This window comes from Schistocerca cancellata, chromosome 7 (assembly GCF_023864275.1).
Source record: "Schistocerca cancellata isolate TAMUIC-IGC-003103 chromosome 7, iqSchCanc2.1, whole genome shotgun sequence".
Lineage (NCBI taxonomy): Eukaryota > Metazoa > Arthropoda > Insecta > Orthoptera > Acrididae > Schistocerca > Schistocerca cancellata.
In genome coordinates, this window is record NC_064632.1 from 291082878 (window position 1) to 291096269 (window position 13392).

General features: G+C 44.0%; 1 protein-coding gene and 1 non-coding gene across 2 annotated transcripts in view; one reads left to right on the top strand and one right to left on the bottom strand.

The window, feature by feature from the left end:
* LOC126092294 (dipeptidase 1-like) overlaps positions 1 to 13392 on the top strand; it is a 510684-nt gene that overhangs the window by 315601 nt on the left and 181691 nt on the right. The window contains exon 3 of the mRNA XM_049907813.1: positions 4546 to 4699. Within this exon, the coding sequence (XP_049763770.1) occupies positions 4546 to 4699 (154 nt within the window). The remainder of the gene's footprint in view (positions 1 to 4545; positions 4700 to 13392) is intronic.
* Trnat-ugu (transfer RNA threonine (anticodon UGU)) lies at positions 7584 to 7659 on the bottom strand. Its single transcript has one exon. It is a non-coding gene; the product is annotated as a tRNA-Thr (tRNA).

A 13392-nucleotide genomic window follows, 5' to 3' on the forward strand; every position in this document is an offset into this window, starting at 1 on the left:
TCATACAAGCGTTCATAGCCTTAACGGCTGGTTGCTGGCTTTGAAATTCACGTCGGGATTTTGTTTTGAGAGCATGCTTCATCACGCATTTGACTGAGATATAGTCGCTTCTGTATCTTTAGTACATGAAGCAAGACAATAGGAATCGTTCAGAAAAAAGTCTGCACAACTTTTTGATATGCGTTACACGATCCGCAGGTATCCATGCCTTATAGTTTAAATTGTATTTGAAAATTAGAAAGGTTTCATGTTGACACGCTCTATTTCTAGGAGAGTTCAGATAGTGGAGGAAGCATGTTCTTCCCGTACATGAACTACATGTTCTGTTGATAGTCTTCATGATAAATGTTATGATGGGGAACAGTTCAATTCAAAGGCGGAAACGACTATTTGCTGCCCACTGACAGGTTTTCAATTTTATTGTGGCCATAAGTTCTATTCGTCACTTTGTTTCAGACGTAGGGAGTGGTCAACACTTATCTGTTGCAAGGTTAGCGCTGAAAATTGAGGTAGTTCTGTGTCCTATGGTAGGGACGCCTGTATTGGACTTACCTATTGGCGGAAATCTTCGTATAAAGGGAGATCACAAAGAACCAACACTGTAGTTCAGTTCTAATGTATGTTCTACGTTTGAGCATATGTAGATCACAATTGGTTTACCTCTTGCTTTAGCAACAGACAGCGAAAGGTCATTACTTACAGTGTTGATAATGGCTGTGATGTGGGGTACGGTCAAGTAGGGGGTGCCCCAGGGATCAGTGTTGGGGCCACTCCTGTTCCTTGTTTATATAAATGATATTCCCTCTAGTATTACGAGTAACTCTAAAATATTTCTGTTTACTGATGACACTAGCTTAGTAGTAAAGGATGTTGTGTGCAACACTGGTTCGGTTTCAAATAGTGCTGTACATGACATAAGTTCGTGGCTTGTAGAAAGTAAACTAATGCTAAATCACAGTAAGACTCAGTTTTTACAGTTTCTAACGCAATTCAACAAAACCTGACTTTTAATTGCTCAGAATGGGCATATGATTAGGGAACTGAACAGTTCAAATTTCTAGGTGTTCAGATAGATAATAAGCTGTCGTGAAAAGCCCACGTTCAGGATCTTGTTTAAAGACTTAATGCAGCCATTTTTACTATTCGAACGGTATCTGAAATGGGTGCTAGTTAGACACGAAAATTAGTCTACTTTGCTTATTTTCATTCGCTTATGTCGTATGGTATCATATTTTGGGGTAACTCTTCCCAATCTAAAAGGATATTTTTGACTCGGAAACGGGCAGTTCGGGCAGTAAATGGTGTAAGTTCATGAGTCTGGGTATTTTGACATTGGCCTCTCCATACACATGTTCCTTACTATCATTTCTTGTTAACAATATTACCTTATTCCCAAGAATAAGCAGCTTTCACTCCGTTAATACTCGGCAGAAATCAAACCTGCATTTGGATCGCACTTCCTTAAGTCTTGTGCAGAAAGGTGTGCAGTATACTGCTGCATCCATTTTCAATAAGCTACCACTCGAATTCAAAAATCTTAGCAGTAAACCACGCGCTTTCAAATCTAAACTGCTAAACTGAAGAGTTTCCTCATGGGTCACTCCTTCTATTCTGTCGAGGAGTTCCTTGAAAAATTAAGCTGATTGTTGTTGTATTGTTGCGATTATTTAAACTTATGGATTGACTTTTTTCGGGTTCATAAACATTTATTTTTATCTGTTATTACTTTTATGATGTAATTTCATGTACTGATGCGTTCCATGACCTCGGAGATTCGCTCCTCAATTTGGTCCTACGGAACTTGACGTGTAACTAAATAAATAAGTAAGTAAATACAAGAAGTATGTAGACGATGAAAGGGGATTGCACAAAACATTCGAGTCTTACCAAAGTTGTAGGTCTATTACTGTCAGATTTAACTGTGACGAGACGAGAAGCGAAAATGCGAAGTCCTACATCACTGGTCGGAAATACAGTCATAACTACGGCGCGTAATTCTACTTCCATTTATGTTTTTCGATGGGATCCGCCGTGAGCGAAACACAGTTTTCTTTTCTTCTTTCTCAAGGCGGGTCTCAGGCAAAAACAAATTTATTTACAAACAAACGCGCGTGGAAGAGCTTCAGCCTCAAAATTAATTCTACTTCTGTGCAAAGAATGCTATTGGCCTAAAAGAGGTGGTTTCCCAAAAAATTAACGCATAAAATATCAGTGAATGGTCATATGTGATTAGAAGAAGGGATCGTTTGGTAAGACAAGTTCTGAGACGTCAAGTGATCACCACTTTAGTATTAGAGGAAAGTGAGGAGGGTGGAGGGGGGAGGGGGAGGGGATCATTGAGGGAGACTGAGAGATGAATACCGTAAGCAGTTTGAGAAGGATGTAGGTTGCAGTAGTTTTTCAGAGATGAAAAGGCTTGCAGACGATAGTGTGACATGGAGAGCTGCATCAAGCCAGTCTTTGGACTGATGACCACAAAGGCACAGCTAGTTCACTTGTGGAAAATTAGTTATAAATTTTAACGGTAGCATCATTTACGATTTTCCCTCTTGATGCTTCTAGAGAAGCAACAGTAATGAGCTCATGATAGCACACGGCAGAAAATGCACTCGTGGCTTCTCCCATTGCAGAAAATGTAGCGTCGCCGTGTGTATTACTGGAACATCGTAGTGCAACTTCTTGCAGCCTGGTTCTTAAATAGGAACTAAACTATGCCGGTGGTGAACAAACTATCCCATTAAAAAAATAATTCCTCTAATAGAATGTTCGACACAATGAATTCGATAAATTGCGGAAGACCCTAGCTAGTGATAAACTTGATCATCTAAAAATTTTACTAAGTGCTCTGTGAAAGTATAAATAGCTGCCTCATTTGAGCACCCCTTTTGTAATTCAAACTGTGATTGACTAGGCATTTCATTAGTAAATAGATACATGTTAATCCTTGAGCGCATTACCCTGTCAGAAATATTGAAAACTGTGTATCCAGCCTGTAGCTGTTTGTAGCTTTTCTTATAGAGAGACTGTTGTGGGTTGGCAGGAGAGCCAACACCGGTATGAGAGGAAGCCGAAAGGCACGCGTTTTAGCTCACGCAGGCTGGCGTGAGGTCTGGAACAGGACAAGGAAATTAGACTGTAGAAAAAACTGACGTAGCTGGTGGAATACTTAACTTTAATCCATAAATGGTGAACGTCGCTCTTGACGGTACATGTTTTACAGTATCAATAGTAACTGGTAATGGCGCCTTGCTAGGTCGTAGCAAATGACGTAGCTGAAGGCTATGCTAACTATCGTCTCGGCAAATGAGAGCGTAATTTGTCAGTGAACCATCGCTAGCAAAGTCGGTTGTACCACTGGGGCGAGTGCTAGGAAGTCTCTCTAGACCTGCCGTGTGGCGACGCTCGGTCTGCAAGCACTGATAGTGGCGACACGCGGGTCCGACGTATGCTAACGGACCGCGGCCGATTTAAAGGCTACCACCTAGCAAGTGTGGTGTCTGGCGGTGACACCACAGAGACCTCATCATATCAAATTAATCTGTCTGAGAAAATACCCTTAACTAACGATTTATCGCACATGTGATCAAGAACATGAATATTACAAGGCCACAGCCTTTTAGTGTCTTCCAGGTATCAGCAACTCCATACGAATTTTTACCTTTGTAGGTCATGATAACTTTCCTTATTTCGGGTATGGAGTGTGACAGAATTATATTTCAATAAATTTCCTCTGTGTTGGTTCCTCAGAACACTCTCTCTTTTGAATTTATCGTATGCCTTTTTCTGACCTACGTTTAGAAAGTAATTACTAAAAATATACGGCACGCACATTTTATAATGCTTCCTTTATCGAATTAGTTCCATGTTCTGTTGCTTCTTCCAAAGTCTCTCTTTTGATTTTATTGGGTGATTTGACAATTTCTGCCAAATGTAATCTTTGCACGTACCGTGGGTCTACAGATGGAGGTTACATCAGTGATAGGACAGGAAGTATCAACTAAAATAACCAAACATCACTATAAAGTATATGTTAATAAACAAACTACGCTAAACGTGATTTCTCACAATGCCTTTAATGGAGTTTAGTACATCTTAACAGGCACAAATGACACCAACGCCTTCTGTGCAGACCAGCAAATCTATTTTTTACAGTGTCTCATATCTAGAGCAGGCGGGCTTCAACCAGTACTCACTACAAATCAACAGTAAAGCTTTAAAGGTGGAAACGGTAGGTCGATTACGGATGCAGAAAATAAGGCGACAAAATGGAAATAGTACTTGAAGAAGTTTCGTAGTTCCAGTTTTCCGTCGTTTGCCCAAATCACTTGAGACAAATATCGGAATGTTTCCGTCGAAAAGAACAAGGTCGATTTCCTTTCCCAATCCAGGCTTGACTCAGTCACTAATGATCTGCTCGTCGACTGCACGTTAAACGTAACCCACCTTCCTTCTTCGAGCACCATCACACTACTTTTCATTAACAACTTCGCGCTTACGTCGCTAGCATCCTTGCTGCTACACGGTGTTCCGTCTCTTGTGTTGCAGGCACAACGACTTGCCGCACAACCTGCGCCTGCTTACGCATAACCAGCTGAGCGCCGTGGACTTCCGCAGGAACCTGCGCACAGACGCCGTCTGGAACTGCTCGTCCTGCTTCACCGACATCCCGCGCCTGCGGGCGGGCTTCGTCGGGGCACAGGTCAGTCATACCGTCTCCGTTCCACTTGTTACTGTTTAGCAAACTAAGCAGCGCCGTGCAGAATGAGTTGCGAGACAGGCCCACGCCAAAAGAGTAGGCACAGAGGGGGCCCAAACACTGGCCAGAAAACAATACGTTTTAAGAAGTAACCGGGATAGGTACAAGTGTCTTCCTACCCCTTGTATTGAAACTTCCTGGCAGATTAAAACTGTGTGCTGGACCGAGACTCGAACTCGGGACCTTGCCTTTCGCGGGCGAGAGCTCTACCAACTGAGCTACCCAAGCACGACTCACGCCCCGTCCTCACAGATTTACTTCTGCCAGTACCTCGTCTCCTACCTTCCAATCTTTACAGAAGCTCTCCTGCGAGCCATGCAGAACCAGCACTCCTGAAAGAAAGGATATTGCGGAGACATGACTTAGCCACAGCCTGGTGGATGTTTCCAGAATGAGATTTTAACTCTTCAGCGGAGTGTGCGCTGATATGAAACTTCCTGGCATGGTTAAAAGTTACAGTTAAAAACTGTAAAGAACTCAGAGATTGGAATACATCCAGCAAATAATTTAGGACGTGCACTGCGAGTGCTACTCTGAGATGAAGAGGTTAGCACAGGAGAGGAATCAAACCATTCAGAAGACTGGTGACTCAAAAATGAAATTACATTAAATCCGTTGGAACACTTTAATTATGCAAAGACTCGCAGCCATATAATGGGTCACTAATTCTTGCGTAATATGTGGACTTACACATGAGCAATAGGTCTAACAACGTACTAATTCGAGTAAAGAAGAAATATAAACTGTGCAGACCATACAATCAACGCGGACGAAGCAGCAGGTGCCAAGCTAGTAGCAACAGAATTCCTGGAAAGGAATATTTTCGTTGCTCTTAATTACACCTCATTTTCTTTTTTTACAGATTTGTGATTTAGGCACTATTAATAATAATGAAGAGCGAGTGAAATCTGTTTTTCATTGTACATCACACCAAACCCATTGTACAAAAGCTGCCATAAACAGAAGACACAGATTTTTTTTTCTTTTTTTGAACGGTTGTGTAGAATGTTTTTCGTAAGTACAGTTCGTTTAAGTATCATCTTTCCATGATGTTTCATTTTTATTACACTTACTCACAAAATTATAAAAATAGCTAAATATTATTTTAAAAATTGCATAAAGACCAATAAACTTACCAGACGCACATTGGTCCCGCCTAAAGAAAACCGTGCTGGTCACTTTTGGAGACCTAGATACGGTACTGCTGACGTAAATGATGTCAGTAAAATGGTGTGTATGCGCCACTCGGTTGTATCAGCGAAATAAGCTGGGTCAGCGGGGAGTCGTGACAGAACGGCAGGAAGGAGCTGTCGTGTTTGGACGTGCCCATACCAACACGGTGAAGTTGGTTGTTATTTCAGAGCGGACTGCCCCACTTGTGCACATTTAATGGTTTACCATTCGCAGCTATGTGACATGGCATTGTTACAGTAGTCGTAAAAAGATGGTAACCGATAGGGACTGGAGGGGCAATGACTGACGACCCTGTGGTTGGGTCCCTTTCTCTCCAAACCAACAAACTGGAGGCGCCAGTCGCACCTTGTCAATGACAATAGGTTTAAACCCCTACAGGAATTGGTGCTGTTAGTGAATGATTGCAGGTGTTTCCGAGCGAAAATTGCGAAGGGAACTTCATTCAATGGATATTTGGAATCTGGTACCTCCCTAAAGGCCATTGCTCACACCTACACAAAAACACCTCTTCTTCAGTGGGCCAAACAATGCAACAACTGGGCAGTGTCAGAAGAGAGGCGAATAATGTGGTACGACAAGTAGCGATTTCCCCTTTTCTCAAATACTGGAAGGTATAGACTGCACCGTGAGCCTAGTAACAGCTCAGCCACAGTCTGGACTATATTGTTCAGGTCGTTTTGGGGATATATTTCGCACCAAGATTTTGACCCACTGATTCAGATTATCTTGAGCATGATCCAGAAAACAAGATGTCTGGGATAGAGGTACACAAAAACGTTTATATTTCAATACCTATTAAGGTTTATAATTAAATACATTCAATACATGAGTTTAAATGTTTATATGCATTTTGGTACAGTTCAATGTGGGCACGTTTGTAGCTCGACAGGTATCGTAACGGTATTCCACTTCTCGCCACATGGAGAGAGAATGTGTTATGGCCTCTACAGCAGCGTAGATCGACCAGACCTCGAACCTTTGTTCTGTAAACAGTGTCCTTGATAAACCTCCATACACTGAAATCTAGCATAGACAAATGGGGAGACCGAGGGGTCGAGGCAATGAGACTTCTCCTTCCGAGGCAATGCTCAGGGAACGTCTCCTTGTAATGGGGTGACATGCCCATGATAGTGGGATGGGGCACTATCCTGCTGGATGATCTCGCGAGGTGTCTGTGGAACTGCATAGTTCGCCAAAATGTCGAGTTAAGTGTACTGTGTTACATGCGACTCAATACTGTTCATGGAACGGTGAGAATCACGTCTTGGAGAGTCTCTCTATCGATTGCCTATTTATCAAAGGATTTGTTTATGTACACCTCTAGCCCGGACACTCGGTATTTATTTCAACATTCTCGCTGACGAAGTATTGACCTTTCTTCTACATCTTCATGCGGAGCACGCTGTGGACACTGCCGTCTTCCAAGATGAAAACACTCGTATTCACTGGACTGCACGCCTCGTACGTTTCTGATTTCATGATCACCCAGGCACGCTATCGCACCTCGTCTGGGGCGCTAAATCATCCGATATTAATCTCTCACAGAATGTCTGGAAGTGAAATGATAATTAAATGGACACCCTAGCTGCAAGCAGGCGTTGATGTACTTCATTGGGCACATGTTGAAAATGTGTGCCCCGACCGGGACTCGAACCCGGGATCTCCTGCTTACATGGCAGACGCTCTATCCATCTGAGCCACCGCGGGGTTCCATTTAAAAAAAAACGTAGGTTTGTGTTAAAAAACATACTTCCGTGCATTTTTGTATGGTTTGTATTAAGCAAATACACTAGCCCCTCTCCTCACGTTCGGTCTGTGGAATCGGTTCGTCAGTATGTAACCTCCCCCTCACTTATCGACCTTAATGACAGTGAAAAATTAAACCGCGTGGACCTAATGGAAATTTGGGAAAAGCTATCGTCACCGAAGTTAATCTGTCGGTAAAGAGGGAGGAAAGGGTTACATCTAAATGAAAGGAAAAATACAAATGAAACTGGTGGAAATTAATTTTGAAAAGGGGTAAAGTTAATAAATAAAGTAAATGTGCGGCCGTTACGTTAACAATTAACTAGCGGTAATTAGATATTTGAGATTTGGGGGAAATTACGGTCGCCAGTCCTAATGACAATTACTATAGTAACTGAAAAAGAAAGGTTGTTACACATATACACTCCTGGAAATTGAAATAAGAACACCGTGAATTCATTGTCCCAGGAAGGGGAAACTTTATTGACATATTCCTGGGGTCAGATACATCACATGATCACACTGACAGAACCACAGGCACATAGACACAGGCAACAGAGCATGCACAATGTCGGCACTAGTACAGTGTATATCCACCTTTCGCAGCAATGCAGGCTGCTATTCTCCCATGGAGACGATCGTAGAGATGCTGGATGTAGTCCTGTGGAACGGCTTGCCATGCCATTTCCACCTGGCGCCTCAGTTGGACCAGCGTTCGTGCTGGACGTGCAGACCGCGTGAGACGACGCTTCATCCAGTCCCAAACATGCTCAATGGGGGACATCCGGAGATCTTGCTGGCCAGGGTAGTTGACTTACACCTTCTAGAGCACGTTGGGTGGCACGGGATACATGCGGATTTGCATTGTCCTGTTGGAACAGCAAGTTTCCTTGCCGGTCTAGGAATGGTAGAACGATGGGTTCGATGACGGTTTGGATGTACCGTGCACTATTCAGTGTCCCCTCGACGATCACCAGTGGTGTACGGCCAGTGTAGGAGATCGCTCCCCACACCATGATGCCGGGTGTTGGCCCTGTGTGCCTCGGTCGTATGCAGTCCTGATTGTGGCGCTCACCTGCACGGCGCCAAACACGCATACGACCATCATTGGCACCAAGGCAGAAGCGACTCTCATCGCTGAAGACGACACGTCTCCATTCGTCCCTCCATTCACGCCTGTCGCGACACCACTGGACACTGGAGGCGGGCTGCACGATGTTGGGGCGTGAGCGGAAGACGGCCTAACGGTGTGCGGGACCGTAGCCCAGCTTCATGGAGACGGTTGCGAATGGTCCTCGCCGATACCCCAGGAGCAACAGTGTCCCTAATTTGCTGGGAAGTGGCGGTGCGGTCCCCTACGGCACTGCGTAGGATCCTACGGTCTTGGCGTGCATCCGTGCGTCGCTGCGGTCCGGTCCCAGGTCGACGGGCACGTGCACCTTCCGCCGACCACTGGCGACAACATCGATGTACTGTGGAGACCTCACGCCCCACGTGTTGAGCAATTCGGCGGTACGTCCACCCGGCCTCCCGCATGCCCACTATACGCCCTCGCTCAAAGTCCGTCAACTGCACATACGGTTCACGTCCACGCTGTCGCGGCATGCTACCAGTGTTAAAGACTGCGATGGAGCTCCGTATGCCACGGCAAACTGGCTGACACTGATGGCGGCGGTGCACAAATGCTGCGCAGCTAACGCCATTCGACGGCCAACACCGCGGTTCCTGGTGTGTCCGCTGTGCCGTGCGTGTGATCATTGCTTGTACAGCCCTCTCGCAGTGTCCGGAGCAAGTATGGTGGGTCTGACACACCGGTGTCAATGTGTTCTTTTTTCCATTTCCAGGAGTGTAATTAGCACTAGAAGCGTGGCAACTGAAGGTTGACGCATGTAGTGTGAAAACTGAAAGTTTGTCAGAAGTAATAAATTTCGCTACACTCTGACTTAATTTAGCAAAAGAATTAATAAAACCGGAAAATCGAAAGTTAATTTAGTGATTGAAGTTAATAGTGAGCTTTCTTTCTGAGGCACATCGAAATTCAGTAAAATACGGTTAGTTTGGACTACCTCAACAATCATTTCAAAAGGTACTTGAATCTACGCAATTTAGAAATAAGAGATTTAACTTTGATCTTGAATTAAATGATTCTGAACAATTAACAATAGTAAAATTTAGTACGTACCAAGTCACACGTAAGCTAAAATACGGTAACAAAACTCGCACTCTTAATTTGTGCTTGTGTAATCTAAATATTGTAGCCAGCTATGAATACCTTAACTGAACTTTGAAATTAAAGCAGTGAAATTGAATGATGCTGGCGTTTGAATTTCAACGACACTCTGGTTCGTTCCGGAAAAGGAAGGGACCCTGCTTGGTAATGCAATTGGGACAATGAGCAACAAAGGTTCATGCTAAGTTGCTGTAATTTTGTGATGCAACGATTTTAAAAGTTTGAAAAGCTGAGGTCTGCCATACAGTTCTAAAACTGACGTGCTTCCAGTCTTCCTTGTTGGTTGATTGAAGGTTTGAAGCCGTCGATCGAGGAGGTGGCGACAGTCACTCTTGTCGGCCGTCGCTGTTGCAGAAGCTGGATGTTGGCGCGCCTTCTTCTCGGCACGGTCACCAAACGAAACGGTCTCTTGATGTGCGCCAGCTAATGCTTCCCGTCCGCGACACCATGTCAGAAACTATCATAGCAAGTCGAGCGCAATTACATGCTGCCAAACCCCGAAAGCGTGGCAACTCGCGGGAGCTTCACACAACACACCTCCTCCACTGCACCACCCCAGCCAGACTCCCCCTCTGCCCGCGCTCCACGCGACAGAGTTAACACTACCAAAGATCCTAAACACTTTTGTTCTCCACACGACCTATCGATGTATTCGTTCGATAGCATTGTTTTCCCTAAGCCAGACCCAGCGTATAAATACAAATAATATTCACAAAACAAACCAATTATAAATCGACATAAATGCATATATATACAAATAGTAAAACAATTACAATATATAAAGACTCAGAAATGTCATATCTTGAGGTACCCAAACATGGAAAAAAAATTATAGTACAATAGATGGAAATAGGAGGATATGCATTTCCGGCGTTACAAGTATTTGATGTGGTTTACGAAATATGTCCAGCGGTAACGTTAGGTGACTCACCCTGTATATGACTATTTTTTTGGTTGTACTGAACTGACAGATCCTTTACTGTACGGTCACATTAATGTGATCACCTGTCAAAAGCCTGATTGACCACCTCTTCCAAAGTGGGCCGATGCAAGATGTACAGGAAGAGAGAAATGAAGTTCTGGAAGGTACCGACTGTGGCCAGCTGCTCCAGGTTTCTCAGCTGAGGATCCATGCCGCAAACAGCGCGATTGAGGTGATCCCACAGATTCTCGAAGGGGTTTAAACTCGAGAAGTTTGGTGGCCAAGGGCGTACGGTAAACTCATTCTGCTGCACTTCGAACCACGCATGTAAACTGCAAGCTGTACGCACTATTCATCGTTCTGCTGGTAGAAGCCATCGTGCCAAGCAAAGACAAACTGCATAGGTTGATATTGTTCCCGAAGGATAGGTGCATGTTTTTGTTGATCCAGTGTGACTTCCAGAATGATGGCATCACCCAGTGAATGCCACGAAAACATTCCCCGAACCATAACGCTCCGACGATTGTTGCAGGGTGTTTGCTTTCAGACGTTTCTCGCCACACACCCCGGCGATCATCGTCCAGTGGAGCATAAAACATGATTCATCTGAAGAGGCAACCTGTCGCTATTATGGCGATGAACAGCAGTCGGAATGGGTGCATGTACAGGCGCCTGCTGTATAGGCCCATACACAGCAACGTACGCTAAATGGTCGTTGAGGAGAAGCAGTTCGTAGCCCATGGTTCACTTGCGCGGTCAGTCGTTCAACAGTTGCTCGTCTGTTCGCCTATGCACACGTCTGCAGCCGTCTGCTTTCACCCTTAGCCCGAAAGCCAATTACTCTGACCATCCTGACGTCAGATGAACCGCTCCATTTCTGCATTACTATAATGACTGTATTGTTTTCCTCGTCCCTCCGACACGCTTTATGTACCCTCCACTACTAGTGTTGTCATCTGTCGTCTCTGAATATTTATCGCACATTGACATCGGACATGGATAGTGGCCACATTAATGTGACTGAACTATCTATATCACTGTACAAATCACCCCGATACGAATAAATTTCTATACAATGCTGCACTGTACTTTCTGGATAGCATTCGTGGGTGGTATCCAATAGTTCCAATAAATCTGAATTTTGCGCGTAACTTGTTACTAGTACATTGAAACACCGCAAGCCGTTTCCCCATACCTCTGTACCCAATAACTCCAAGTGGAGTGGTTTGGTTAGTTGTTGCTCAACAGTATTCTACTTTCGTTTAGTCGTGAACGGTTTTTTGACGGCTGACCTTAAAGAGCAGCGTGTCTGTACAAAGTTTTGTTTTAAATATGGTAAATCTGCTGCAGAAACGAATCAAATTTTGAGCTAATTGGGGAGAACGCTTTGGATCAGATATACACTTACGACTGCTGTAGGCATTTCGGAAATGTGTGAACGTCGACTGAAGATGGTGATCGTTCCAGTCGGCCATAATATGTTCACGAAGTGTGGGATCTCATTCTGCACGCTCATAGTCAGACTATCCACAATCCAAGACCACAGCAACACCTTTGGAATAAGTTATGGTACATGTTAACGTAGTGTCAGAAGAATCGAACATCTCAAATTTAAACAGAAGCAAAATCTCCAAGATTGGTGATCTTTTACCGAAGCTCGAAATTTAACGCGGACTTCAACGCGAGATGCTTACAATAGTTGCCACAACGAAACTTTTGTCTCGAAACCTGGCAGAAAATCCGAAGAGATTCTGGTCGTATGTGAAGTATGTTAGCGGTGAGAAATAATCAATGCCTTCTCTGCGCGTTAGCAATGGAGATACTATTGAAGACAGTACTTCCAAAGCAGAGTTACTAAACACAGTCTTCCGAAATGCCTTCACAAAAGAAGACGAAGTAAATATTCCAAGATTCGAATCGATAACAGCTGCCAACATGAGTAACGTAGAAGTAAATATCCTCGGAGTAGTGAAGCAACTTAAATCACTTAATAAAAGCATGTCTTCTGATTCAGACAGTATACCAATTAGGTTCCTTTCGGAGTATGCTGATGCATTAGGTCCATACTTAACAATCATATACAACTGTTCGCTCGACGAAAGATCCGAACCCAAAGACCGGAAAGTTGCACAAGTCACACCAATATTCAAGAAAGGTCCTAGGAGTAGTCCACTTAATTACAGGCCTATATCGTTAACGATGATACGCAGCAGGATTTTGGAACATATATTGTGTTCGAACATTATGAATTACCTCGAAGAAAATTATTCAAATGGCTCTGAGCACTATGGGACTTAACATCTGAGGTCAAGAGTCCCCTAGATTTAGTACTACTTAAACCTAACCAATCTAAGGACATCACACATCCATGCCCGAGGCAGGATTCGAACCTGCGACCGCAGCGGTCACGCGGTTCCGGACTGAAGCGCCTAGAACCGCTCTGCCACAACGGCCAGCAATTACCTCGAAGAAAACGGTCTATTGACACACAGTCAACATGAGTTTAGAAAACATCGTTCCTGTGAAACACAACTAGCTATTTAC